Here is a 27,047-nt window from a genome sequence, read left to right on the forward strand (position 1 = left end):
GTGTATAAGAGACAGCCCCCCCACCCTCCTGCTTCTTGAGTCATGTAATACAATCCCATTATCTTCAAATTATGTGCTCCGTTTCTGCTCTGCCAGCTTCGGTTTGAGTGTTCTACCAGATACTTTCTTTGTAATATTTGAAGAAGGAAAGAACCTAATTTAATTTTTATTCAGAATTGCAGGATAGGTTGTGGCCTGTGTTTTGCAAAGAATTAAAGAGGCAGTGAAAATACAGTATTAGTGTATTATTTCACGGCTTCTAACCTGTGGAAAAAGATGGCTATAACAGCCCTTCCTGCTCTTACTGATTTGTTGAGGGAAATTGGAGGGATGGGTACCTTTCCTTTGCAATCCTTAGTAATCAAGCTATTCCAATGTGTTATTTAATTTACAGCATGGCCACTGTAAAACTATTTCAACTCATTTCCTTGACAAGGCAGTGTGGAGATTAAGAAGGTGATTGTAGTGCTTGTACCTCCCTCAGTGAATGGGGATAAATGAACAACCCAGCCAAATACTTGGTCTACCCGTCTTAGCTGTTAAGATGTGATGTCCAGATGTATTGTCCGAAATAGTCATCATTTTAGAACCCTTAGTGCCATACCGTAGAAGGATGGAAATAAGCTATTAACTAGCTGTGTATTTGAACTTCACAACAGTAAATAAAAACCAACAAAACAAACAAAAAAAAACAAACAAAAAACCCAAAAGCCAACCTAAACCTTGGATAAATACCAACAATTCCAGTAAAACAAGGTAATACAAAATATTGTTACTTGGGTGTTTTTGACATATATATATGTAGTGTCTCTACACGTGTGCTTTTGCACAAGTTCATTGTATTATTTCTGTGGCCAGGAGCAGCTGGGGCAGGCTGCTTCACCAGGCAGGTGAGCTTGCTGCCGAGCCAGGGTGCCAAGAGGCCGACACATGGGCACAGATCTCATTGACAGGGGTGCAGTCCCACATTACCTGAGCAAGGACAGAAGAGCAGGTCTGGTGACAGCGACCAGGGTCAGCTGTCCATAGAGGGAAGTGGCAGGTCTCAGGTAAGACTGGGAGGTCAAGTCAGGGGGTTGGGGTCTTTGAGGTGCAGGCATCCCTACAGCATGACTCAGGCAAAAAGAAGCAGGAACCTGAGATGAGGCTTCTCCCAGCTCTTTCCCCTGCAGCTCTTTGCCTGGACCCTGATCCCTCACGCTCATGGGTGGGTCATGGGGAAGAGGTTGCAGAACCTGGTGGTGCATTTAGGGTCATGAAGCTTATGGAAAATGTGTCATTGTTTCAAATGGTCAGTTAGGACCAAAGCCTGTGGAAATCATTCTGTTCTCATCTCCACTGAGCTTTAGGTCAAGTCTTGCGTGGCAGTTGGCAAGGTGCTAGGATTTTCTAGTCATGATGGTGAGGCAGCTACTCTCATTGGTAGTTTAATTTGGCCAACTGGACTTGTTCTTTGCCTTTTCTTCTGTGTGGAATTTATTTTAAATGACTGAAAAAAAGGTGCACTTTTTATTACAGCCATTTAAAGGCAACTGTTTCCAAATGCATGAACAGAAGTGCTTAACCATTAACAAAACATGATTTTGTAAAGATGTCACCCTTTGTCTGAGCAGAATGATGGGGATTTGCATATTTAGGTTTAAAAACCTTATCTCTTTATACTAAAATATCTATTCCACACTCTTTGCGTTAATTTTGCTTTGTTTAATACAAGTTGCAGCTATAATGTTCATATGTTCCCTTTCAGGGCCTTAAGTGTGATGAATATAGAAGCAGTTACTGCCAGAAGGGGTTTGAAAAGGTTATTGGTGCATACGGTACTCTTGTTGACTTATGATAGTTCATGTATTTTCAAATTTGTCTTTTATTTTCCTTTTTGTAGAAGGTAGCCTGTGTTCTTCACAGAAGTTGCTATTACCAATATCATCAGGGTAATCTAATTTTTTCTGAAGGCCCAGGGCTTTGTTACAGGTTTTTAATACCATGCACAAATTGCTTAATTGTGTAAAGGTATAACATATATAAAATGTACAGAACATGTAACATACATAAAAAAAAGTCAATGATAGCTTTTCTGCAAAAGTGTTGCAGCTATTTTGTAAGGGCAGAGAAATTTTTGTATATCATGAATTTTTTTATAGCTTTACATTGAGATAGTATTAACTTTATGAGACTTGACATTGCGTGAAAAATTTATGTACTTATGGGCTGTACACTGTAAAGATTTCAGTAGCTTGTTCTGTCAGGTGACTTTTCTTAAATGTAAAATGTAGTGGGAGAATGATTTTCAGTTTTTTTCCTTTAAGATTTCAAATTTCCAAATAGATAATTTTCACTTGGTAAAATTGCTGGTCTGTGTTGTGTCAAGAGTGCCTGTAGTTATTCCAAAGCATGCTTCATTTTTATTCCAATTCTTAATCACTGTATGGAAATGTGAATGCAGTATACTTGTTTGTACAATAAGCATTTAAGCATACACATCAGTACACCAGAGAGAAGAAAGTCCCCGGGACTCAAAGGACCAAAACCGCTCACTGTAAACCAGCAGGCAGTTCACCTGAAGGGAAAATAAAACAGCTCTTTCTGTACAGGGATCAAAAACCAATGACAAGGTATCTGTTTTTTAATTAAAGGCAGCTCAGGGACAAACAGTTATTTGTTTTAGAGCTTTGCAATTAGTTTTAAAATTGAGTTTCGAAGTTTAATTTTTTTAAAGATTGACAAATGACAGCATGGATTTCTAAAAGTGAATATTTAAAATCTTCAATCTATTGTTTGTTTTCTTTCCAACAACTCTGGTTCAAACAATGCAAACACGGTTGTATCTTTTTTCTGGCTTTAGATCTTGTGCTCTTCTGGCTCTAGACACTGGAGCATTAACATTTTGCCTTTTTAAAACTAAAACAGTTAAACTGTTTTAATATGGATTTAAAAGCTTGTTTATCAGATGTTTTGATTAAATAGTGGTTTAGGATCAAACCACAGTTGCCCACAGAAGTTGTGGAATCTCTACTGCTGGATATACTCAGACCTCATCTGGCCATGGCCCTGAGCAACCTGACCTGGTTGGACCTTCTTTGTTAGGAGGTTGGACCAGATGACATGCAGATGCCCTTTCCATCAGATTATTCTGTAACTGTGAAACAGGTTCCTTTAAAATACAGTCTAAACAAACAAAATAACTCCTGGCTACTAAAGGACATTGCTGCTTCTCTGTCTTTTACTGTGTGTAATTCTGTGACTGTGGAACTCCAGCTGCAGATTTAAGGCAAAACAACATTTTAAAGTTGTCCTTTTTTTATTTAAATACTGGACTTAGATGATTAGGAGATGATACTGTTAGAACTGAACAGTAACTTGGAGTGAGTTCTAGTATGTAATTGAATACCTTTTGTTGGTTAAATCACAGGCTAAAACACGTAAGATTTCTCCATGGAGTATGAATGGTCTTTAATGTCTGAATCGGGCAATCTGACTATAGATGAGACTTGAGTCAGTGACATTGTTGTAGATGAATGGGTGATGAGACCTAGCGAGGAAAGAGGAAAACCACTGTCTGCTGAGCATACATAGGAGTTTATGAACCATAAATAGTGAAAAGGAAGTACAGGGTGTGTGTAAAAAAGTAGTGGCAAACAGGATACCATGTCTCATGCCATCAAAGAATCAGTTAGAAACACAGTAGGCAATCTTCCAGTCAGCTGTCTGTACTGTATAATCCAACATGCACTCTGTCAGAAAAGTATCTGGTATTAGTTGCCAGGTGATATTGAGATCAGTACATGGTATGATTTTGAAAAGATCGAGTAGTGTGGGGAGTTCTCAGACTATTGTACTAAATACCTACACTAATGCAGTAGCCTGTGTTTTCCAAGTCATAGGAAAAAAGTGTGTATCTCCTGATTGGACTCTTCAGAGGGATATTTGTAGTTACATTAACTTCTGAGGTATGCATGTAGCCTTTAATCTCTAAAATAGACAAGGGAATGCAGATGCCCTGGATATAGACCATACTATATTCCTAGGTGTCTTGATGAGTTGCATTGCCATGGGTTCTTTTGCCATTTATCATGCCAATAATTAAACATTGTATTTAGTCTGACATTACCATTCTTTTTACTTCCTGATGTTTGATTTTCTTGAGCTGGAATTCTTCTTTTGGGCCCCAACTAAGGAGGGTTTGCAAGGCACAGAGTTGAGGCAGCAAGGTGCATTGTTTCTTCAAGATAGCTAGTGTATGATAATGAATTAACATAAAATTACAGTGGCATAATCAGAGGACACTCTGTAACTTTCATATGTTAACAAGTTGAAGTAAAGATTGTGGGGAGCCTGGCCCCATCAAAAGGAATTTGAGACTGCTTTTATACTAGCTAAGATTTTCCTGTCTTACCTTGCATCAAGTAAGAAAGCTCATTTTTTCTCTGACAAAGACAAATCTGGAGTTCAACCAAACATAGCTTTTGGTAAAGGTGGGTTGTTCCTAATCTCATCCAAAAAATGTCAGTGTCTTGCTCTGGGGAAATTCAGGAGGTGGGACCAGAGGAACAGAGGAAGCAGATGAGCATCTGATTTCTGTGCAAGAGACAGATACTGGAGCTGTTCTGGGAATATCTTAATTTCACTGGAAATGCGGAGTGCTCTCTACCAGGAAGAGACAGCCTTCATTTCCTCTTGTCTCTGGGCAGGACAGACTGTCTTCTTCATGCTGGTCGCTTTGTTTGAAAGAGATCTGGCAGAAAGCAGGCACTTTATAAAGGTGATCTCCAGTGACATGTAGCAATGTCCCTCAAGCTGTGTCAGTAGGAAACATCCTAAATAAGAGACTTGCAGTAGAAGGACAGGACCTCACCCTGAACCAATTGGCTTTCCTTCCTGTTGCCTTTAGAGCAGAATTTTGCTCCTGGAGAATGCTGACGGTCAAGATCCAGGCCAGCTGTGATGGAGATTGAAGACATGAATGAACAGTGCTGTCCTGGGGGCACTGACGTTGCTTGGTGAAAATTCTCATATGACATTAGGACTTGAAGTTCTGAATTTTAAGAATTTGAGGTTAACTGGGGTCAGTCTTTCTGTTTGTAAGTTAAATCCAACTTGCTCTTTCACCACTGATTCCCTGGGATCAGCGGGTGGTATGTTTTTTAAAGATGAAACTACTGACTGTGCTGAGGGATGGGAAGAGGTCTGCAGTATCATCTCTGCTGTCTCTGTGAAGCCTCCTCACTTTAGAACAAGCTGTCTTCGTGGGTAAGATCAACTGCAGTGCTTTTGTGTCTGTGCAGCAGGACACCTGCCCCTTTCACCTCCTTGAGACCATTTTTTCCTGTGTCTTTATCCTTCATTTGCTTGGGTGCTTCCTGTCATCTTCCTGGCTCTCATCTGTGCCACCCTGCTCTCACTTTTTCCTGCTTCCTTGCCTAAAAGTGGAAATTCCACCCTGGCTGTGTTTCCTCAGGTCAACAGAGCTGCTGTGCCTGACTGGGATGGGCTGAACCAGAAGCCAGAACTCACCTTGTGCAGGAGACAGGACCTCACAGTCCCAAGATGTTGGCTCCCGCCTTTGCTTGTGGCACTGGGGTGAGCTGGAAGGCAGCTCCCAGGCCTGCCTGGTAGGCAGAGGCTGGCTCCAGTGCGGTGGCTCCCAGCTTGTTCTGCACACAGGCAGGAACAAAGCTGTGCTGATTTCCTCAACCCCAGGCACCAGCCACGCTTGGGAACTGGCTCCAGCTCTGCTGCTCTCAGAGACAGACAGGAGTTCAGGGTTTGGGCTTCTGGTCTTTTTTACACAAAGCGTGAAGGGAGCAGGAGACCAGCTCCTGGCCCAGCCTGTGGGTAGGGAGTGTCTCCTGGGAACCAGCTCTCTGCACCCACAGGAACTAGCAGGAGACAAGAACTGGCTCTTGTCTGGTGTTGCTAGAGGAGTCGTATGGCAATTAGGAAGGTGTGTAGCAGCTGGGAACCTCTGGCCTTGAGCTTGTCTTCAGAAGATATCTTTGCCCTATATTTTTGGCTGAGACAGACTCACATCGAAGCAGGCACCGTCATGTGAGACAAGCACCATCTGAGGAAGCTCAGATCTTGTTGCTGTTTCCATCAGTTAAAATAGGTACAGTCCAGTATCAGCACTATATGGTCCTTATTAGTGGTTGTACAACTTGGTGTGTTTCAAATAGTTGTTTCTTCACCAAAAATGCCATGTATTACCAAAAAATCTGCCAAGCCCGTAATAAATCATTGCCCAGTTATGAATACTGAATGGAACTGACCTGTGAAACTTGCATTTAGGTGTGACTAAACTTGTCGTGCTGCCCCCCCTCCTTGTAGCAGAGGTCTAGGGTTAAAGTCTGCTTAGTGCTGGAAGTGGTGATAAGTTTGCGCTCGTGACTGCCATATCCCCCCTATCCCCTGTCCTGCATGTCACTGCTCCTGTAAGGTAACTGCAGAAAAATAGATCTTCAAATACTGGTATTTTTGTAGTTGATTTGTTTGAATGTAGAGAACTCGGGGAATAATACAAAAGCTTGAATTACAGTGACACAAAACTTTCATTGTTAGCAGCTTGAAAAGATTATGTTGAAAATTGGTTAGCTTTAGTCATCTTTTTATAAATTGTCTTTTAATTTTAATCCTTTCTTGCTTGACTTCAGAACTTGAAATATGTAGTTGAGTCTCCTTTAATCAAATGCTGTAAGTATAAAACATCACAAATAAAAAGATTATTCAGAAACTATTTATGAGGGTGTTCAAAAGTTTATGAAGATTTTGGTAAACAAAAAAATTATGTTTGTTTTACAATATGTTACTAATTTATATGAAGAGTATTGCTTTCCTGTTAGAAAATGTCATGTTTGTTTATATGCTTGTCTCTGTTGTTATTTTATTATTAAATTAACATTTTTCTTCCCAGAGGATGCTAAGCAAGTTTTTGGCCAGACCACGATTCATCAGCACATTCCTTTTAACTGGAATTCGGAGTTCGTACAGCTGCATTTTGGAAAGGATAGAAAAAGGCACCTAACATATGCGGAGTTCACCCAGTTTTTACTGGTGAGTCTAATACAATGCAGTTTATCAAGAGTAATAAGAGGGATGCAAGAATCAAAGTATTTGCGCACTTGCCAAATACTACACTGGTAGGAAAGTTGAAAGATAAACCAAGTGTAGCTTTTACAGAGTGCTGGGCTTTAACAGTGTGTTGATAAATAAAATACCCTTATGGTAAAATTGCTGATTCAGGCTATTTTTTTCTTATTGTTTTTGACACCTGTGTGCAGAAGGCAATCTTTTTCTACACTGTTGGGTAGACAGGGGCATGAAATTAAAAACATAGAACTCTGAAAATCATCTGTGTATTTAAATCCATGAGTTAAAGAATGTTAAGTAACAGTATCGAACATTTTGGACCCAGTTGCCAGACTGGTATTAAGTACTTTTGTCTGTAAATGGCATGTTTACCAAACGTATATTTAATTCAGTGCTGATATCCAATAAAGATGTTTTGCTGCAAGCCCTTTCCACACACTTCTTTTCTTTTGACATTTTTAGAATGAAGAGTATCTCAGATAAGGAATGCTACTTAGCTTTGCTTGTGGTATATAGAGAATAAAATACTCTGTTTTGGAAGGAATTCTTGGCTATTCGTACTTTGGGGTACTTTGTTACAGAAAGTATAATAAATGTGCTGATAAAAAAATAAACAGATTATCTGCATTTCAGCAGTACAGTTAAAAATAGTCTTCAGTAGAAGTGATCCTTGAAGTGATGAAACACGTGAGTTTCTTATTTGTATTCCTTCTGAATACTTAATGCCTGTATTAGTATTTACACTAGAGAGTTTTAAAATGGGAATCTGATTCAAGACTGCAAGGTTTCTTTTTTTCTTGTTTACACAAGTATGTTAGTTCACAGTAGGGGGTGGTATCATTTTGATGAGGAATAATTAAGATAATGCTATTGAGACAAATGTTTTAAATTGACTTTGTAGAACAGAGCCTAATTAACTTTGTATGAAGAGGACGTCGGGTATCACATGATTAAATTGTATTCCCTTAGGTTTTGTATTGACTGTTATAACTCCTAAGCAGCTAGGACATAAACCAGTTCTGTGACAGAATAGTGAACTAGAACCTCTTTTGGATAAAAATGCAGATGTATTACTTGATTAGGAAAAAATGCCTCTGGCCACATTTTCTGGTGTTCTAGTACTTCCTTCCAACTACAGAATAAGCCCTGGATATATATCCTGATTTTTGTGGATTAAAATCACAGTCTTAGTAGAGTACCAATCCTGTTTGCCTTATATGTCTGTCTGTTTAGAGATCTGAGGAAAACCTGAAGAAAAACCCAGAATGAAAAAAGGGACAGTTTTTGCCAAAAAGGGGCAGAGAAGGGGTGCAGTGACAGAGGTTAGAGCCACAGGCCTAGAACAGCCTGTAACCTCATGGCTGGGTATTTGGAATATTTGAGTTTGTTCTTTGTGTCTTTGGGTTCTTTTGTGGTTTTTCTTTGAATTAGGAAAAGCAAGATGCAAAAGGCAGTTTTCTAACTTTGGAAACAGGTCCTAACTACTAGGTTTTCTTATCCCGTGGAGGGGTGTTTCTCTTTTCTTGTCTGAAAGGATTTTTCTTGGATGTGATTATATTCTGGGGAGAATTTTACTTGGTTTTGGGGTGTCTTGCCCCTGCCTTTATTTTTTTAACTGGCTCTACTGCAAAAGTGAATCTTAGCTAGTTGCAGTGCAGAGTAAAAGGTTGTGTTGGAACACGTCAGTAGTCCTCGTGAGCCAGACAGCCCTTCTGGTGTTGATCCATATAGGACAGAAATTGGGAGGAAGAGCATAAACCTGGAGAATAAGGATGGCTATTCTGGGTGTCCTCTGGAGAGGTGAGATTTGGAAAAAGTTCTAATAAAGATGGTGTCAGCATTGGTGAAGGCAGCAAGGGCTTTCAAATAAATTAATTGTCCTAAGACTCTGCTGAAGCTGTCTGCTATCAGCACAGTCTGTTAGGATGCTCAGTCAGTCACAGTAATTGGGTACATCTGTTTATCCACTTTCTAGAACTGTAAATCTTTGAAACACCTAAGTTTTTCTGCTGATTCTTGACTTGCAGCATTGTGTTATAGCTACTGAAGTTTGGGCACAGAAATGACTTTCAGCACAAATTGGAGAGTTAGTGTTCACAGACATAGAAGTCTTCCTTTAAGCTCTGTAACCTTTGGTACTCAGCCTTTCCTTCTGACATTCTGCCTGTGCGTGAGTCAGTCTCCTTAGTCTGATGTCTAGACCTTGGACCTTAGACAGCAGGAGACCACAGTGGATACCAAATTACCTTTCTGCATTCCTGATGTGTGAATGCTCTTTACATTGCATTTAACATGGACCAGATGGTTCTGTAAGGCGCTTCAGGTATTGCTTTGTAAGTACAATGCAATTTACAACTTTTAATGAAACAATCCAGCTAGATTCAAATTCATTCACGTTGGGTCCTATTATGCCACATAAAGTTGTTACATATTCATTATCTGTCGCAGCATTTGGGCTAATCATAACTTCTGGCAAAGCTGAAGGTACATGGAAAATAACATTAGTATATTTTATCCATGCACAAGATGGATCTCTTCTGGCTTTAAATAAGAAGAGTTTATATGGGATTTTGAATATTTATATCCTGCCAGCACTTTTTTGTCTGCAGTAACAGAGATGCCCAAAAGTATAGCCTCCAAACTGCTTGTCTCTAACAGAGTTAGCAATCCATTTGCATCAACCTGGAGCTCAAGGTGTGTTGTTTTACCTTGCTTCTCATTTTGCTAGCTTAGAATTAGGTCATATATCTACATTATGTATCTGTTTGGATATGGTCATGTTCCATCATTGCTTAAGTGGCAAGTCTGCTTCACAAAGAGCAACATTGGCCCCTTTCTCAGTGTGTAAATCTATTCCACAGGATGAATTTTAACATATGCTTATATGTGGGCCTGGTAAATCCATTTCCACATTGTCTGGGAATTTATTTGTGCCCAGCATATTAGTTGATGAAGTAGTAGTCTTTATAATTGAACCCTAGGATCTACTCCAGTGGAAAGGATTGTGCTGTGTCTGATGACTTGTAGATCCACTGGGATGGAACCCAAACATAAATTTCTATCTAAGGGGAAAGTAAAGAAGCTTTTAATGAGCTGTAAGTGAAAGCTGAGGTAAAATCTCTAGATAGGAAATAATTTCATGAAAATTCTGGTGCCAGCGTGACTGCCATGATGTGCAAATTAATTTTTCACTAAGTCTTATGCTACCTGGGGGAATTCTGGACTTCCATCATCAAGGGAGAAGCTTGTTTTGTAAGTGTATCTACGTTTACAGAATGTCTAGTTGGAAATGGTTCATTAGGATGTGTAATTTATATTGCAAAGCAATGAGGATTGTATTTCTTTAAACTTAATCTGTCTAGATAAACAATATTGGACTGAAATAGGTGAAACAGTAAAAATTTTTGCAAGTCAGCATCTCTAAACTACAACTTTGCTTTATTGTTTTCCAGTTTATTTTTAAGGTTATTTTTTATATTAGCTGCGTGTGCACAGCATAGGCAATGTTACAAACACCTCAAAGATTTCTGTGAAAAATTTGTAGTAGCTACTGAGCCTCATTTTGAAACATAATCATGCTGTGAGATGTCTCAGCTTTCAGGCTTGGAGACTAAGGGAATAGGTAGCCTTTCTTTTGAGTTAAACACTTCATGGAGTTTATTATATTGTTATGCAATGTACAGTCTTTAAAGAAGTGACATCTGTCTGTTTTTCTTGTGACAGACTTTATAGGTGAAATTTAGTTTTGAGGCTAAGTGTGTCACCATGTAATGATCTGATCTGCATGTTCTTGTATCCCATGTCACTGCCATGGTCATGGTTTAGGAATGTCGTGTGATTGAAGGCCCCTATGCTTTTTTCTGCTCAGTGCAACTGGAAAATGTGTAGCACAGATCAAAATAACTGTAGCCTAAAAAGACCCTACCTTTCTGAGAAGGTGGGATGAATCTTCTCCATCTATATGAACTATGCTTAAACCATTCCATTTCTGAACTAAGGAGGAGGTGCAAATAGGGAGCTCCAGGAGACTGACATCATCGTATTCAAGAGTTTTGTCTTTCTGTCTATCTACGGCCAAGTGGCTCTTTCCTAGCTGACAAGAACATGGGCAAATGGACCATGTGTTTAACCAAGTGGGATAATTCTTTTCTCTGGTGGGTTCCACAGGTACGAAGAAGATTAAAGGGAATCAAGGAGAGGATGGTGTGTTTTGGCTTGTACTCAGCTGTAGTACTAACAGCCTTTTTGCAATTAGCTGGGTGATGACAAGAAACATGCTCAAGGTACCTCTCTGGAACATGAGTCCTGCTTTGCTTCTGTGGCTGAGACACCACTGTCAGCCAAGGTGGCACCAATGGTATACACACCTCCAAACTTGCTGACAGGTGTACGCAGATGGTAATAGACTGGACTGCTCCAAGTGGTGCCCAGGTTTTTTACTGCATTTTAGTACTGGATTCTGCCAGCACTACACTGCCAGCAGTTTCAGTGGTTAAAACAAATTGAATGAGGAGAAGAAAGCAACATTCACAGTTTCCCATGTAATCTTTCTGCTAAATTAAACTTATTTTTTCTTTGCTGGTGTTGCCACTTAAACATTTTTGTTAATTTGTTCATACCTGTCCACCTGTCAGGTAGTGAGTAGGGATACAAGAGTTATTATACTTAACTTCTCTTCAGAGCTCTCTGCCTCCTGAGAAGCTGCCTGTCTCAAGTTTTTTAGTATTCTTGTGCTCCTCCCACTGTAAATCTCCCAAAATTGCTTGCTTCCAAATTTCTGTTGAAATTATAGTCACAATTGGTGTGAAGCAAGAGCTTACATGGCTGCATCCAGCCAGAGTGAATATTATTGCTGAATTATAACACCTCCACATAGGGGGCTGTAATGTAAAGGAAACGTGACAGAACTGGAATTATAACAGTTCTAATTATAACCCCCACAAGCGTTTCTCATCAAAAGCAGAAATTTCTGAATAATTCTGTGAGTGAAATGCAGTGTTGAAACAGTGATCAGTCCTTTCCCCCCACCTCTTTCCTGCTTCTGCCTAATATATTAGGAGGTTTTAATCATACCTTTTGGGCCAGGGTACAGTGTTTTGATTAGAAATTAGGACTAAAAATTGGAGAGGTCAGGAGGCTGAAATGAAAAGACATGGTAGGAATGGCAGCATGCATCAGTGGCCATGGTGCAAGCTGAATGAGCAGAAGGAGGGATGGTGGCTGGACGCCTCCGGCAGGTCTGATCCTGTACTGGCTGAATTTGCCTTTCACTCTTCACTCTCTATTCCCTTGAATGCTGTGAGATAAATACCAACTTAGAGGATATCCTATTCACTGTGAATACATTGTGCTGATGGTTCTTGACTAGCCTGACTCTTGGCTTAATATGACTTTTAAGGCATATATTTGCAAATATAATGGAATTAATATGGTAGTGTCATGGTCCACTGCAAAACTTGCTTAGTATTGCTGGCATACTTTTGCTCTGATTCCATTTTCTGAATAACTGATTCAAACTAAATACTGTATTTCCAGTGAAAAAGTTTTTATAAGCCTTGAAATTTAAAGAGAGTACGTGGCGATGATTTCTTTTCCTCAGTTCAACAAAGAAGTATAGATTGGGAAGTCTTACTACATCACCAAAAAGTATTTCTGGTTTTAACAAACCTGTAGAACTGAGCAAAAAAAGTTCATATGTATTATCAAGTTACTATCTGTGCAGGATTGTTCCTTTTAAATGAAAAATAATAAGAAAGTAGTCTAACGGTAATTCATGAAGAAAGGGTGAAGGTCACAGTAAGGAAAGATACAGTTTTGAGAGATTAAATGCCTTTTTTTTTTTCTCCCCTTTTCTCTCAGGGATACATTTGAATCACAAAATGAGATTATCAGGTGGTTGCATCAGATAATGCTTGTGATTGATCTCTGCCTGTTACTACTGATGAAATATTGAGAACTGATCTTTAATCAGACGCGATGCAAGGAGTTCTAAATTAAACTGCTGGTGTCTTTTGTAGACAAATAACTTTATGTTTTAAATGAGGATGCTTTTTGAGGGAATGCTTTCAAGATTAGTGGGTGTCTATGTGAAAATCTCTGATGATTGCATTGTCCTCGTTCAAGGAGTAGCAAACGCTTTTACAGAAAGTATTTTGACCTGCTGTGACACATGCAATAAACTGGATAATGCACATCAGGGAACACTTTAATGTTCATGAGTGGGAGATTACCTGCACTGTTGTGTTGATATGTGTCGTCCATTTCTTTGTTAAATGAATTGCATGACCTAATGTCCAGACAGCAGAGAAATCATGATGGTTGTCCTAGATACTGAGCTCAATCAATGATAGAGAACATATATGCCACCGATAGAAAAGGCTGAAAGTTACACATCCAGTATCCAATTAAAATTAAATTACATGTAGTTGTGTTTTATTAAGTATGAGATATACTGTAGGATTGCATTATATAAAACATTAATTATTAAGGTGATGATTTTGAACCTAACTTTGTTCTTTTTTTCCATATGTTTTCAGGAGATACAGTTAGAACATGCAAAGCAAGCTTTTGTGCAGAGAGACAATGCTCAGGCTGGAAGAGTCACAGCTATGGACTTCAGGGACATTATGGTCACTATCCGGCCACACATGCTGACACCATTTGTAGAAGAATGTCTAGTAGCTGTGAGTAGTTCTGGTATCCCAACTGTCAAAGACCTGGGATACAGAAGTAGGATTCATTTTTTATGTACATTGACCACTATATATGGCATGTAGTCCAGTTTATGGATGCATATTTTAAAGTTTAGCAGTTATTATCTACACATATGAAATTTAACCCTTATTGCAGAATATGTTCCTGGTCTCCTGAGACAAAAGACTGAGCAGGTAGATAGACCTTAGTAGCAGCCTACAAATGTGGAATTTGCCTGACTATTTCCATCATAGTAGATGGTGTCACTCAACTATGTCAAAATGCCATTGCATCCCAATCAAGAAGTCATCCTCAAAGGACTTGTTTTGTAATGTCAATTCTAAGCTCCTGAGTGTAATTTCCAAGCACTTGGGACAGTGTATGAACTGGAACATCACCCAAGGACATTCACTATATGTTAACTGATAATTGTTACTCTTGAATGTACATGTTTTTTCAGCTTGGAGTGGATAAATCAAATGAAATATTATAATTCTGCAATTTCACTGAAGTAGAAAAAAAAAAAGGTACATTCAGTTTTGACTACAGTTTCTAATCTTGGGAATTTGTAGCAGCACTTTCCAAGTAATCCAAAGTCTGGCCATATCCAGATTTAAAGAAATCAGTTCTGCTTTGACTTGCAAGGGAGAATTCCAGGGAGATGTGTGAAGTGATGAGAATTGCAGACTTTGGGTAGAATATTGGAAGCATACAGCAAAAAACATTGCCAAAAGACTTTGGGACTGACAATGAGATCTGATACTTTCTTCTTTGATTCTCTCCCCAGTCTTGTTATCAGATTTCCTGGGTCATATATTCCCTCATAAAACATAAGATTTGATTTTTAATTCTCCCTCAAGGTCAATTAAATTTTGACAAGTTTATGCATTATTTTCAGAAATTTGCTTGATCACCAATCTTATACTTTAAATAGGGAATTGATCCAATAATTCTTCTGTGTGCAGACTCAACACCACTTTAAAGTAAAGGTTTATGCTCAGTTCTCATTTGAGAATGAATAACTGTTCCAACCTTATTGTTCCCATTTTGTTTGACTGCCTGATATAAGCCTGAGAGCTTACTGCTGGTTTTCCATGACTAGAAATGCCTATGAATTTAAATGTTTCAGTTGACCTTTTTCAGAGTATGTTTTGATTTTGTTGCAATTTTCTGTGTAGTAATGTATTTTACATGTAGAAGTAGATTTCCTCATTACTAGAAGTAAGTAAACTTATGAAACATTTCCAACTGAAGCAGTACTGAAACTTAAACTTTGTAAATTACTACTGGTTTTGTTGTTATAATCCTGCATATGTATTTATTTAGGTTTGTAGAGTGGAGAGTTTTACATTCTGGTCATGATTAGTTTCAGTAACATAAGAATCTTCCATAGTATTCTTTATTTTGCAGTTTTTTAAAAAAAAGCAAGCCTGTGCTACTGTTGCTCTTGTAAAGTAGCATTGTTTGAAAGTCTTTATCTCAAGGTTTTTTGTAGTCTTGTAACAGTCTCCTTTCTCTTTTCTTCTTTTACTGTTTCTACTCTAGGCTGCTGGAGGTACCACTTCCCATCAGGTCAGCTTTTCCTATTTTAATGGATTTAATTCTCTTCTTAACAACATGGAGCTCATTAGAAAGATCTACAGTACTCTGGCTGGAAATAGAAAAGATGTGGAAGTCACTAAGGGTTGGTAGAAATATTTGCAGTCTGGAAGTTTCCTTGGGCGTTTCGTTGGGGCGGGTAGAGGGAAAGACCTCATCTGTATGCTTTTAAATCAATAGGAGGGGGGGAAACCCTGCCTTGTTAGCATTCCTTGGTACACCACTCAGTTTTGTACACTCCTGTTGGAGTCCACCCTCCAGGTTTTTCATTTTGTTTCAATCAGAAAAAGGTCCTAGTAAACTGGCGGTGGGGGCAGGGTGAGTAAAGTATGTAAAGATATTTAAAAGTTTAAAAAACTTCCTAGGACTCCTGCCAAATTGGCAGCCTATTAAAGTGACCTTCAAGGGTAGTTGAAGAATTCCATAAACTTGTATTGGCGGCACAGTAAGCTGATCTACAAGCTTGGAACAAGATGTTATCTGCTATATCTAACCACTTTTATAGAGAATTCCCTGTGCAACGCCAAAGTTTCATTAATGTGGCCTACTGGGACTATGCATGAAAAGTTCCACATCTCTTGACTCCTGGGGTTTTTTTCTGTTTGCTTTTTATTTTATTTTTTTCCCTCTGACCTGCAACTGATTGATACCGTATGTCAAATATCCTAAATCCTGCTGATAGTGCTAAGCTTTAAGACCAGAGAGTTGTACTTATTTGCATGAAGGGTTTAAAACGACGATTTAAAACATATATTTATGTAGTGGCAGGAACACTTCTGTGGTGGGTCACTTTTATTCTCCTTCTGTCTCCCCCACCAGCATCTTCTATTTAATACTAAAATGAAAAACAATTCTGAGGTGCTCTGGATTAGTTGTTATGGTTTGATTAGGTTTTCTTTTCTGTATTTTTATTCTGTTGCAGAGGAGTTTGTTCTGGCAGCTCAGAAATTTGGTCAGGTTACACCCATGGAGGTTGACATCTTGTTTCAGTTAGCAGATCTGTATGAGCCACGGGGGTAAGTGGAGAATTATCTTTCCTCCTCTCTTTCCTTTCTTTTCCTTTCCCCTTCTTTCCTTCTTGAAATGACTGGGAGGTGGTGTTGGGAAACAGGAGAGTGTAGTGTAGTGGCCATGTGCAGGTAACTTCTTGTGATCTGAAAACCCATCTGTGAGCAAATGCTAAGCTGAATTAATTTCTTCAGGCGCATGACGTTAGCTGATATTGAAAGAATTGCTCCTCTGGAGGAAGGGACGTTGCCCTACAACCTGGCTGAGGCTCAGAGGCAGGTAAGAACAGAAGCCAGTGTGATTCTGTTATCTGCTTCCAGTGCCAGGTAAATAGACAGCCAGACTCCTTCTGTGTTGTCAGCTAAGTTGCTTTTCTCTTGCGTCTTTAATATCTGTGAGGAATACCTTCTTGTTAGAATTTATTTTTAACCCGTTGAATGTCCTCTCCATCTCTTCTCTGTGCCCTTTTCTCTTAGGCTGCATTTTGACAGATTAAATATAATTTACTTTGAAAAGATAAATTGTATATGAGTGTCATACAGCCATTCAGTAAATATTAGGTGTATACCTAATTAAGGTGTTTATGTTTTGTGATTCTGTTGCTCTCTGTTCTTTTAAATGAGAAATGAAGATTTCCTGCTTAGAATATGGATGGCAAATTCAGCATCTAGCCTATTAAAGGCAGCCCTTGTTCTGACCACCCGTGCACGTTCCTCACTTCACAGTATTCTCTGCATTGCCTTATGCTCTGCTGAATATCAAAATAGGAGAGATGTTGTTTAGTCTACCATCACAGTTTCAGTAAAAGCATTAATATTCTCTAGATTTCCAAAACCTAAAGGATATTGACTTTCAGTGGTATAACAGCAAATGAACTTGTATTGTCTTTGAGGCAAAAAGAAATAGGGGTGTTCTTTAAATGTCAAACCTGTTTATCTTTTAGTTTTCATCTTATTTTAGGGTATCTTAGAAACTTGTGTCAATGAAAATATATCCAGATAGATTGAAAACTAACCCTCTGTTTCTGTTTCTCTCTGTCTCTATTTTAAGGCAGTCTTAACTTTGTGTCTTATGAGGCTAAGGGTTTTTTTGTTGGGTTTTTTTTCCTGCTCTGGGTCTGTGTGGAGACGCCAGTTTGACCACAATGAGTTGATGCAGGCTACATTTTTAGGACTACCAGGCCATAAGCCAGGCCTGTGTGTGTGCGTGTACACATGTGTCTCTTCTGCTTCTCTTTCTTCTTCTCCTCCATCCCCTATGTGTGAACACCCCCACCACTGCTGCAAGACAGTATCTGGGGTGGTGGTTTTCTTGTTTGTTTGAGCAGTGACTAAATGTTGACTATGCTGGGATGAATTCAAATGAGTTGGCTCCCAAAATCTCACCATCTATTCCTAGAAGACTCCTAAAGGAGTTAAAAGCATTTGCATTGGACTGAATATCAAGTAACTTAAGTTACAATAGGTGGCAGTAAAATGTAGCCAAAAGCACTATTCTGAAATTATCAGCTTCTTCAATTTTTGCTTTGGGACCACTGTCTGCTAGTATGATTTATGCCATTTTAAGAGGCTAGGACATATGAACCTGCATAAATCTTGCCATTTCTTCTGTATATGTGTCCTACCTTTTCATTTTTCCATCCAATTCCTTTGTGATGTTAGCTGCTTGATGCTGAGACTGAGAAAATTTTCAGCTACATTGATTCCATCCATTTATTTTCTGACCAACTCCAGCTACACTGGAATATTAGCTAATACCTGGACACATTTTCAGTAAGAAATGTATCCTTATTTTTATTTTGTCCTTTTACTTGTAGTATCATAAAAAAAAAATATTACAAAAGGTGATAGTAAGTCTGGAAGGCTTAACACCTCTGCAGAACTTGTGTTTTCCTAATTATTTTTTTTCATTAGAAATCAATTTTACATCTGGAGCACTTCTGAAATTTGCTTTTCATTGGGTTAAATCTAGTACTCATAGACTGTAAGCAAAATGAAATAGTGGAGGTGCTTTTTGAAACCTTATTTTCCTTTAGCTAATGTGTATGAACATACTTGTTTTGATAGCCTGAGAAGTAATAGGTATACCTTGTTTTGGTGACAGTAGAAAGGAATTCCAAACTGGTGTTGCTTTTAGCTGTAAAAAACTAATGACTTAAGATAAAATATGTGTGCCCTCATATGCACATTTAGACCATCGATTTTGGGGTTGTATAATTTTGTTGTAGCATCACTCTTTTTTCTTTGCTATTCCAATCTGAAGAAGCTACCTTATGTGGCACTTAGAAATCAGTGGAAAAGAAATAATTGAAAACAAAATCTCCAGTATAATGTGGGATTTTTTGCAGGTATCTGTATACTTATATCTGTCTGACCATGACATATTCCCTCATGAAATATGAGGTTCTGATTCTTTTTCTTGTCTGTCTTTTTGTTTTAAATCCTGCCTTGACAGAAAGCTCCAAGCGATGTGTCTCGACCTATTCTCATCCAGATTGCAGAATCAGCCTACAGGTTTGCCCTTGGTTCAGTTGCTGGAGGTCAGTCATGGCTGAGCAAAAGAATATTCATCTTCATTGTTTGAGTTTTTACTTCTTTCTTCAGCCCTCCTTCCCCTTCTGCCTTTCACTTAAGTGTGGAAGGCTTCCCAGTCTTTCCCTTGGAGCTGTGTCTAAGGGATGGGATGACTATAAGATCGAAGGGGAAGGGGTTGGGGTCATCTGGTCTACAAGAGTTTTGGAATTTACAAGCTGTTGGAGTTTGCAGACGGTGTTACTATTTGATTTGTCACCAAACCAGTTTCAGAAGAATCGGATTAATAATGAGGTAGAGCCAGGAAGTGCTTTTGGTTAAAACTGTGGCAGGTAGTTTAATGTATCCACAATATATTGTGGAGAAAAAAGATACAACTTGAGATGCAAATTTGGAAGATGAGTTGCAATCAAACACTGCAAATGCCAAATCATGTTTTCTTAGAGTTTGATTTTTATTTGCAGCTGTTGGAGCCACTGCAGTCTACCCAATTGATTTGGTAAAAACTCGAATGCAAAACCAGCGCTCTACAGGCTCTTTTGTGGGAGAACTTATGTATAAAAACAGCTTTGATTGCTTCAAGAAAGTGCTACGTTATGAAGGTTTCTTTGGGCTTTATAGAGGTAAGTTTAAAAGGTGGTATATACTAATGATAACATACTAATAAGAGTTCAGTGGGACACTGGATTTTTGTAAAAGCTTCAGTTATGCTTGGATTGTGCTTTTGCTTCTACTCTGTTATAGGTTGAAGGGTTTGCAAACTTCTTGATAATTAAAACTTAATTTTAACGAGAACATTTCTGTAGGACCTTTCTGTCCTTTCCTTCATCATCTGAAATAGGGCAACAACCTGCTATTTCCTACAGTTAGTCAAGTTTTAATTTCCTTAGCAGTCCTTAGTACCAAGAATGTTTTGTCCTGTTTGGTAAGAAGTTAAATCATCCGGTTTTGTGCTTTTGTTTCAGTGTTCTTCCTGATCTGTTTTCTTTCTATTTAAAAACATGAAAATAGAGAAAATATGGCACCTTGTTATTAACCAGATCTCTTTTTCAGTAAAATACTGTTATGATCTGGCAGAGCTATATGCACCTGAAAAAAAAGTAAGTTTATAAAACAATGTGTGAAACAACATTAAAACTAAGTGGTGTGATACATCTATGCTCTTTAACATATGACCTGAGTTACTGGAGGTTAGCTAAGTAGCTTATGCACAAAATACAGACTTTGTAATTATTTCAGCACAATTGCAGATGGGAAGGCTCTGTTGTTATTGACTGAGTTTAAGGCAATTTTTCTGAGTAGGCCTGATAATTTAATAAAGAGTATTGACATGGTTTCTATTTTGTAAGAATTTATAGCAATCAGAATCGTCAAAAGTCCCAGTTAGTGACTAAAGAACAAAATGTATTCCTTGAAAACGTTTGTCTGCTTCTTTCAGGATCCTAAAAGAACAAATATGCAGAATTCCACTGTTATCTTCTTCTGTCTTATTGAAATTCTGAAACACATTGATTTTTTTCACCTGGAAAAAAACCCCTTAGAAATGTCATAGATGTGTATACTTAACTCCATTTGTTTGTTCTGTTTTTAGAGTGATTGTTTTCGTTGCCAAATTTGGGGAACTTTATGAACCTTCAGCAGTATAGCTTGTCCTTCTGTTCCCCATGCCCTTTACTACGTTTCAGTCTTCCAAGGAGTACCTAATAGTGAAATCTAAGTTTAGTGGAGCTGAACTTCTAAATCTAGTGCAATAATCTAATTTCTGGATTATAGAGTAGAAATCATGTGATGACAAAGAACACCATCATTTCAGAGGCAAACATTTCTGCAGATTCTCTACTTAAAGGGCACCCCGATTTAACTTCTCTTTTAAAAAAGTCAAATAGTGAAAACTCCTTAAAAATGTGGAGCTTCCTCTGTGCAGTTCTCTTGGACTGTTGCTTGCTTTCTAAGGAGATGATGTTGGAGAAAGTTGAGCATCTGAGTGCAGAATGAAAGTTTCTGGTTAAGCTTGAGAGGATAAGAAAATTTAAAAGGAACATATTATAAATTAGTATATTGACCCAGTTTAATGCAGTAAATATACAGCATCTCATTCTAGTCTTAAGTACTACACTAGGTAAAACAAACTATAGAATACATTACTTTTTGCTGCTCATCAATAAGTGGTATTCTTTCTTACACTGTGGTGCGTTCAGAGTTAAGTAAATGTGAGGTTTTTTCCCCACTGGAGGAGGGAGTAGTCATTGGTAGAGTTCTCTTGATTAGCTGAATAGTAATGCAAAACCTTATAAAAAACATATAGTAGAAACATTTGGATCAGTGTTCTCTCTGTCATAATGCACTGAAAGAAAGCAAGTAGGAATTATAAAGCCTACTCTGAACTCAGCCATTTCAGATGATATTTTTAATACAAGGCACATATTTCCCTCCAGTGAAGTGAACTGATTTTTCGTTCTTCTATCATTATTTTATTCTAAACTTGAAAAGGACAAAACCACCATGTTTTAACCCACCATCTCAGATAAGGATAAATTACACCATCTTGTGGATATAAAGAGAGTACTATATTTTCTTTAATGTCATTTTGGTTCTAAGATAATCAGTGTTTCCATCAAGAAGATACTTTGATATTAAAAAAACCCCAAACATGATATAAATCCCTGTAGAATATGATATGCATTATTTGAATGCTGTGTTGTTAGATTAATTCTTTTTTTTAAAGACTATACATCTGGGATAAATTTGTCATCTGTCTCTTTCTCAGCATGGCTGAAAAGAATACTCATCTCATATACCTATAATTTACTGTTATATCTACATTTATACCTGAAATACGTATTTAGAAATGCACAGGTATTCATATATATGCAAATAAAAGAAAATTTTGTAAACTGTGATTTGTCAACATCCCTTCCAACTGATGAGGCTCGCTCCATTTCTTAATATTATTTTAATCAGAAGTCCATCTGATGAGTCACAGAATGCTTCACAGTCTTAAGCACTGCATCTAGCAGAGATTACTTCACCTATACTTGATAGGGATTTTATGGGAAACTTAAGTGCCAGAGATAAAATGTAGCTCCTGAAAATGTTCAGTAGCCATGCTGTTAATGCCACTTCTCCTGGAGGATAAAAAAAGGCAGGAAATGCTGCTGAAGACTGTCACCTGTGATCATTAGCTCTTAAGGAACTTGCTTTATTTCTTCTTGTGGTGCTTCTAGCACTGCAGTGACTCCAGATGCCATCTAATCTTAGATTTTAATCATTCATTCATCATGCAACTTCAATATTACTGATGGATTCCCATGCTAATGATACAAGACTGACAGAAACTTTCCTCCGGAAGTATGTAATAAAGTGCCGGAGGTAAAAGCCTGTACTTATCCAAAGTTCTGTCAAAGCACAAAATCTTCAAGAAATACTCCACTTCCAGTCTGAAGAGCTGTGCTTGAACAAGAACTTCTGGTCAGTTGTACAATTTCTCATGTGAATCCTGTAATAGAAAAATTTGGCAGTATTCTGTTACCACCTTTCTATTAGATGTCCAGATGGTTTCAAATATTTTACCTAGACTGAGCAACAAGTCCTTCAGACAGTGAGTTTTTCTAATATGAAGGGACAGTGACATCCAGTACAGTACAGTGTGAAACTGAAGTTTCACTGTTGGACATCTGAAAAAAATACTTTGGCCAAATAAGATTTTATTTTACTCGATACCATCACTACAGCTGTGCTATTGTTTGTATATTCACAATGTATTTAGACTGCTTTCAGAAAGTAACTTCTATGACATTGCAAACTGAATGCAGCTCTTGGAGCTCGCCTGCATATACCTTCACCTTCCCATAGAGTCCTACTATGACAGTGTCAAATATGAAGTGGTACGTGGTAATTGCTACTAAAAACCCTTGGATATATAAAAATGGGTTGAATAGCATGTTTGCTGTGTACTACACTAGCAGGCTGCCTATGTGCAAAATGTTATTCTCTGATGTTATAAGAGGCGTACGTTTTTAAGACACTGTCAGACATTTCTAAGCCTGTCCTGCATCTGTGTATGTGTCATATTGCTGATCTGCTAATGCATAGTAACACTGAAGAATTCGCAGTGTGTCAGGATAACCCCAACAGAAAAATGACATTTTCATATGTGTCCTTTGATGTGCTGCTTTCTTCCAAAACTTACTATCTTTATCATGTTCAGAAATCTTTCAACAGTGTTTCAGGGCTGCCATCAAAATAATAAAGAGAATTTAGTTTTGATGGTCATAACATATAGAATGCACAGGTACATCTTATAGGTAGCTTTATTACATTGATATGAGAGCAGATGAAAAATCCCTCTACTTTCCTAAGCTGTTGGAGACAGTAGGCCTAGCTATAAAATGTAGTATTAAAATTAATGCTGCCTTTTTTAGAATACTGTATGCTATCTTGCAGTACACATACACAGCGTTATCTGTAACTAAACTTTCAAAGCGCTTTTATACTATAAAATCGTGCGTGAAATAGAGAGAGAAAAAAAAAGCTCTGGGTCTTCGGTTGTTCAATTCAGGTTTGTTGGTGTTGGGTTTTTTTGTAACTTATTCTATTTAATCTTTCTCTCCTACATTGAAGTTTTATGGAAAGTTTTTGAGTTGTAACAGTCCCATTCAGATTTGAGTGCAAAGGGAATGGACCGGAGGGGGGAAAAACCAACTTATACTAAGATAAACTAGTTTTTCCTGTGTTTTAACAGGTGTCTTAGGAGATGAAAAATGGTAAAAAGGTCATCTTCAAATCAGTCTAGTGAAAATGAATTTGATTTGTCCTGCTTATGTTGCTTCCAAAACTGGAGGCTCATACAGGTCTCCAATTGAACTATTTTTATAACTTTATATTTTGATATTTTAGAGTGTCTTTTTGTATTTGGTATGATACAGCTTCAAAGTCATGTTATGTATGGCTTAGGTGTAGTAATATATGTGATTTTAAAATTAATGGTGTCCTGATTCTTTTGGAATTACATACCTGTTTACAGACCTCCTCTAATTCTACTTGATTAGGTTTAGGGTCAGGTAGTGTGCTTGTAAAATATATAGGATTTTTTTAAATCTCTGAAGAGAGAAATTCATTAACCATGATGTCTATATGAAGCCACACGTGCCCTATAGCAAAATGTAAATGCCATAGCAGTTACAAAGATAATTTTGCCTGTATAAGGCTAAAACTGAAAAAATCCTTATGTTTTCTTCAGAGTGCTGCAAAAAATATAGTATTTAATTACACAATTTTGTCTGTCTCGATGGTTTTTCATTGAAGTCTGGATTCAAGTCACCTTTGCAACTAAAACTGGTTAAGAAATCCAAATTTTGAAATTTAACTTACTCTATAGAATCTATCTTTTTTCCGAACAACTGTATGTGAACATAGTGTTACTGTATTCTTTTGTTTGAGTATTAAGCCATATGATCATAATTCAACATATCTGTCTTGGGTAAATGTGAGGTGTATATGTATGTCAGCTGTATACACAATTTATTACTCTTTTTGACACTTGGAAAACAAGAATGCTAATACAGGTACAAAATTTTAAAGTCATTAATATATAAATATGGCTGGCCCTCCTGCTACCACAAGCCAAATGGTGTTATTCTCCATTGTCATTTTCTTATTAAGAGCATCAGCTGATGGATGGTAGCTGGGTGGAAAAATACACTAATCCAATGCATGTACTTTTTTTTTTTTTTTTCCCTCTTTATTATTCTGATATTTAGCTCTTTGGGAGAATGCTTTTTGGCAAGTTAGCTCTTACAGGTGGAACCTTAATTGTTGTCTTTTCCCCAAAAAATAAAATCATGGAGAGGTGAAAATGTCAGGCATTGTAGAAAGTATCCAAAGATGCTGCCTGAGCTACTAAAACAAACAGGGTCTTCGGGAGGAATTCTATCTGAGGTGATTTTCTCACATTTCTGAACGGTGTCCTCATTTCATTTTGCGGATGAAAGCTGGCAACACCATTCTAGCCTCAGGCTTAGCTGGTAAGCTTTGCATGTTTTTAGGTTACCTTGTCCAGAAGTTTACAAAATATCAACCATTCATTTCAAGCAAGTGAAGCTGCTAGTTGGAGATTCCCACTGACAGTTCTGTAGTGCATCACTTCTAACAAAATAGAATAGGAAATTCCGTAGCAGGGAAGAAAGCAGCCTAACTTCCTTTCTTTTAAGAACTGGTGAGTTAGCTGGGCAGAGAGCTTAAGAATGCAGTCATACATGTTTGAATGTTTTTCATTATTTTGAATCCTATCCTATTCGGTCCTGCCACCTAATGTAATTTTTTTTTGACAGAAAAAGGTACTGCACACATTTTTGAAGTAGAAGCATTGTGCATTTCACAAAATTAATTAGAAACTTAACTTTTGTGTGAAGGTGCAGAAAATAAATGTTAATTTAGCACAGAGTACTGAAACACAGTCGGCAAATCTGTAGCAGTGTTTGAGCATGAAGTGAGCTAATGTCACAGATTTTAAAAAAGCTAAAGAAATACATATAGGCAGTGATAGCACTTGAAGTGGTAGCACAAAGTTTGTTCTCAAAATGGAATGTTTTAAGTACTCATTAAATGTAAGAACACAAAATTGCTGTAAAAATTGCCCGTTTCTAGGTGGTGATCTCTACATATATTTTTTTTACTTGTTTAGTTAATACCAACTTACTTGATGCATTGAATTCTCTATTTCCATGCTACAGGTCTGTTACCGCAGCTATTAGGAGTAGCACCAGAGAAGGCCATAAAACTTACCGTAAGTTTGCAAATGGATTGTTTTTGCATTTCTCCACATTGTAAGATCCATCTAATTACAATTAGTGTGTTAAGAAGGATTTTTATCCATAATGTGTCAGCATATTAAGAGTGGTAGAGTGTTCCCCAAGGCTCAGTATTGGTGCCTGTTCTGTTTAATATTTTTATCAGTGATCTGAACGAGGGAATCAAGTGCACCCTTAGTAAGTTTGCAGATGACACTAAGCTGGGCAGGAGTGTTGATCTGCTTAAGGGTAAAAAGGTTCTACAGAGGGATCTGGACAGGCTGGATTGATGTGGTGAGGCCAGTTCAACAAGGATAAGTGCCAGGTCCTGCACTTGGGTCAGAACAACCCCATGCAATGCTTGGGCTTGGGGAAGAGTGGCTGGAAAGCTGCCTGGCAGAAAAGGACCTGGTGGTGTTGGTCAATAGCTGGCTGAACAGGAGTCAGCAGTGTGCCCAGGTGGCCAGAAAGGCCAATGGTATCCTGGCTTGTGTCAGAAATAGTGTGGCCAGCAGGACTGGGGAAGTGGTTCAAGTGGTTCCCCCTCTTCTCAGCACTAGTGAGGCCGTACCTCAACTACTGTGTTCAGGTTTGGGCCCCCCACTACAGGAAAGACATTGAGGTGCTGGAGCGTGTCCAGAGAAGGGCAACAAAACTGGTGAACAAAGTCTGGACAACAAGTCTTACGAGGAGTAGGTGAAGGAACTGGGGTTGTTTAGCCTTGAGAAAAGGAGACTCACTCCCTTTCACTCTCTACAACTACCTGAAAGGAGGTTGTAGTGAGGTGGGTATCAGTCTCTTTTCCCAAGTAACAAGTGATAGGATGAGAGGGAATGGCCTCAGGTTGCACCAGGGGAGGTTTAGACTGGATATTAGGAAAAATTTCTTCATTGAAAATGTTGTCAGTCATTGGAACAGGCTGCCCAGGTATGGGGTTGAGTCACCATCCCTGCAGGTATTTAAAAGGAGTAGATGTGCTAGGTTAAATCTAGGTTGGACTTGACGATCTTAAAGGTCTTTTCCAACCTAAACAATTCTACAATTCTATGATTTTTGCCTGATACAAACTTAATTACAAAAAGCATGAAGTGACTGTTTATATCTGACTTGTGAACATTACAAGTGGCATACAAGTCACTTTCAGATAGATACATACATATATATGTACATTTTAAGAATCTTACTGAAAACTTATTTGTAGACTCGCTCCAAAATATTAAAAGCTTATTCAACTTGTTCAGTTCATCTGCTTGTTTATAAGTAGTGCAGGCCTTTGGTTTCACTTCTTAGCAAAAACTAGTAATTATTTATTGGACTTGGAGGGCTTTTTTTTTTTTTTTTTTTG

General features: G+C 38.1%; 1 protein-coding gene across 2 annotated transcripts in view; it reads left to right on the forward strand.

Annotated features, from left to right (window-relative positions):
* SLC25A13 (solute carrier family 25 member 13) overlaps window positions 1-27,047 on the forward strand; it is a 98,062-nt gene that overhangs the window by 40,013 nt on the left and 31,002 nt on the right. For both annotated transcript variants that reach the window (XM_026842113.1, XM_026842112.1), the window contains exons 5-12: window positions 6,908-7,047; window positions 13,620-13,766; window positions 15,322-15,460; window positions 16,298-16,391; window positions 16,578-16,662; window positions 18,838-18,922; window positions 19,379-19,537; window positions 25,646-25,698. In XM_026842113.1, coding sequence (XP_026697914.1) covers window positions 6,908-7,047; window positions 13,620-13,766; window positions 15,322-15,460; window positions 16,298-16,391; window positions 16,578-16,662; window positions 18,838-18,922; window positions 19,379-19,537; window positions 25,646-25,698 — 902 coding nt within the window. The remainder of the gene's footprint in view (window positions 1-6,907; window positions 7,048-13,619; window positions 13,767-15,321; window positions 15,461-16,297; window positions 16,392-16,577; window positions 16,663-18,837; window positions 18,923-19,378; window positions 19,538-25,645; window positions 25,699-27,047) is intronic.

This window comes from Athene cunicularia (assembly GCF_003259725.1).
Source record: "Athene cunicularia isolate RWA chromosome 2 unlocalized genomic scaffold, athCun1 chr2_part1, whole genome shotgun sequence".
Lineage (NCBI taxonomy): Eukaryota > Metazoa > Chordata > Aves > Strigiformes > Strigidae > Athene > Athene cunicularia.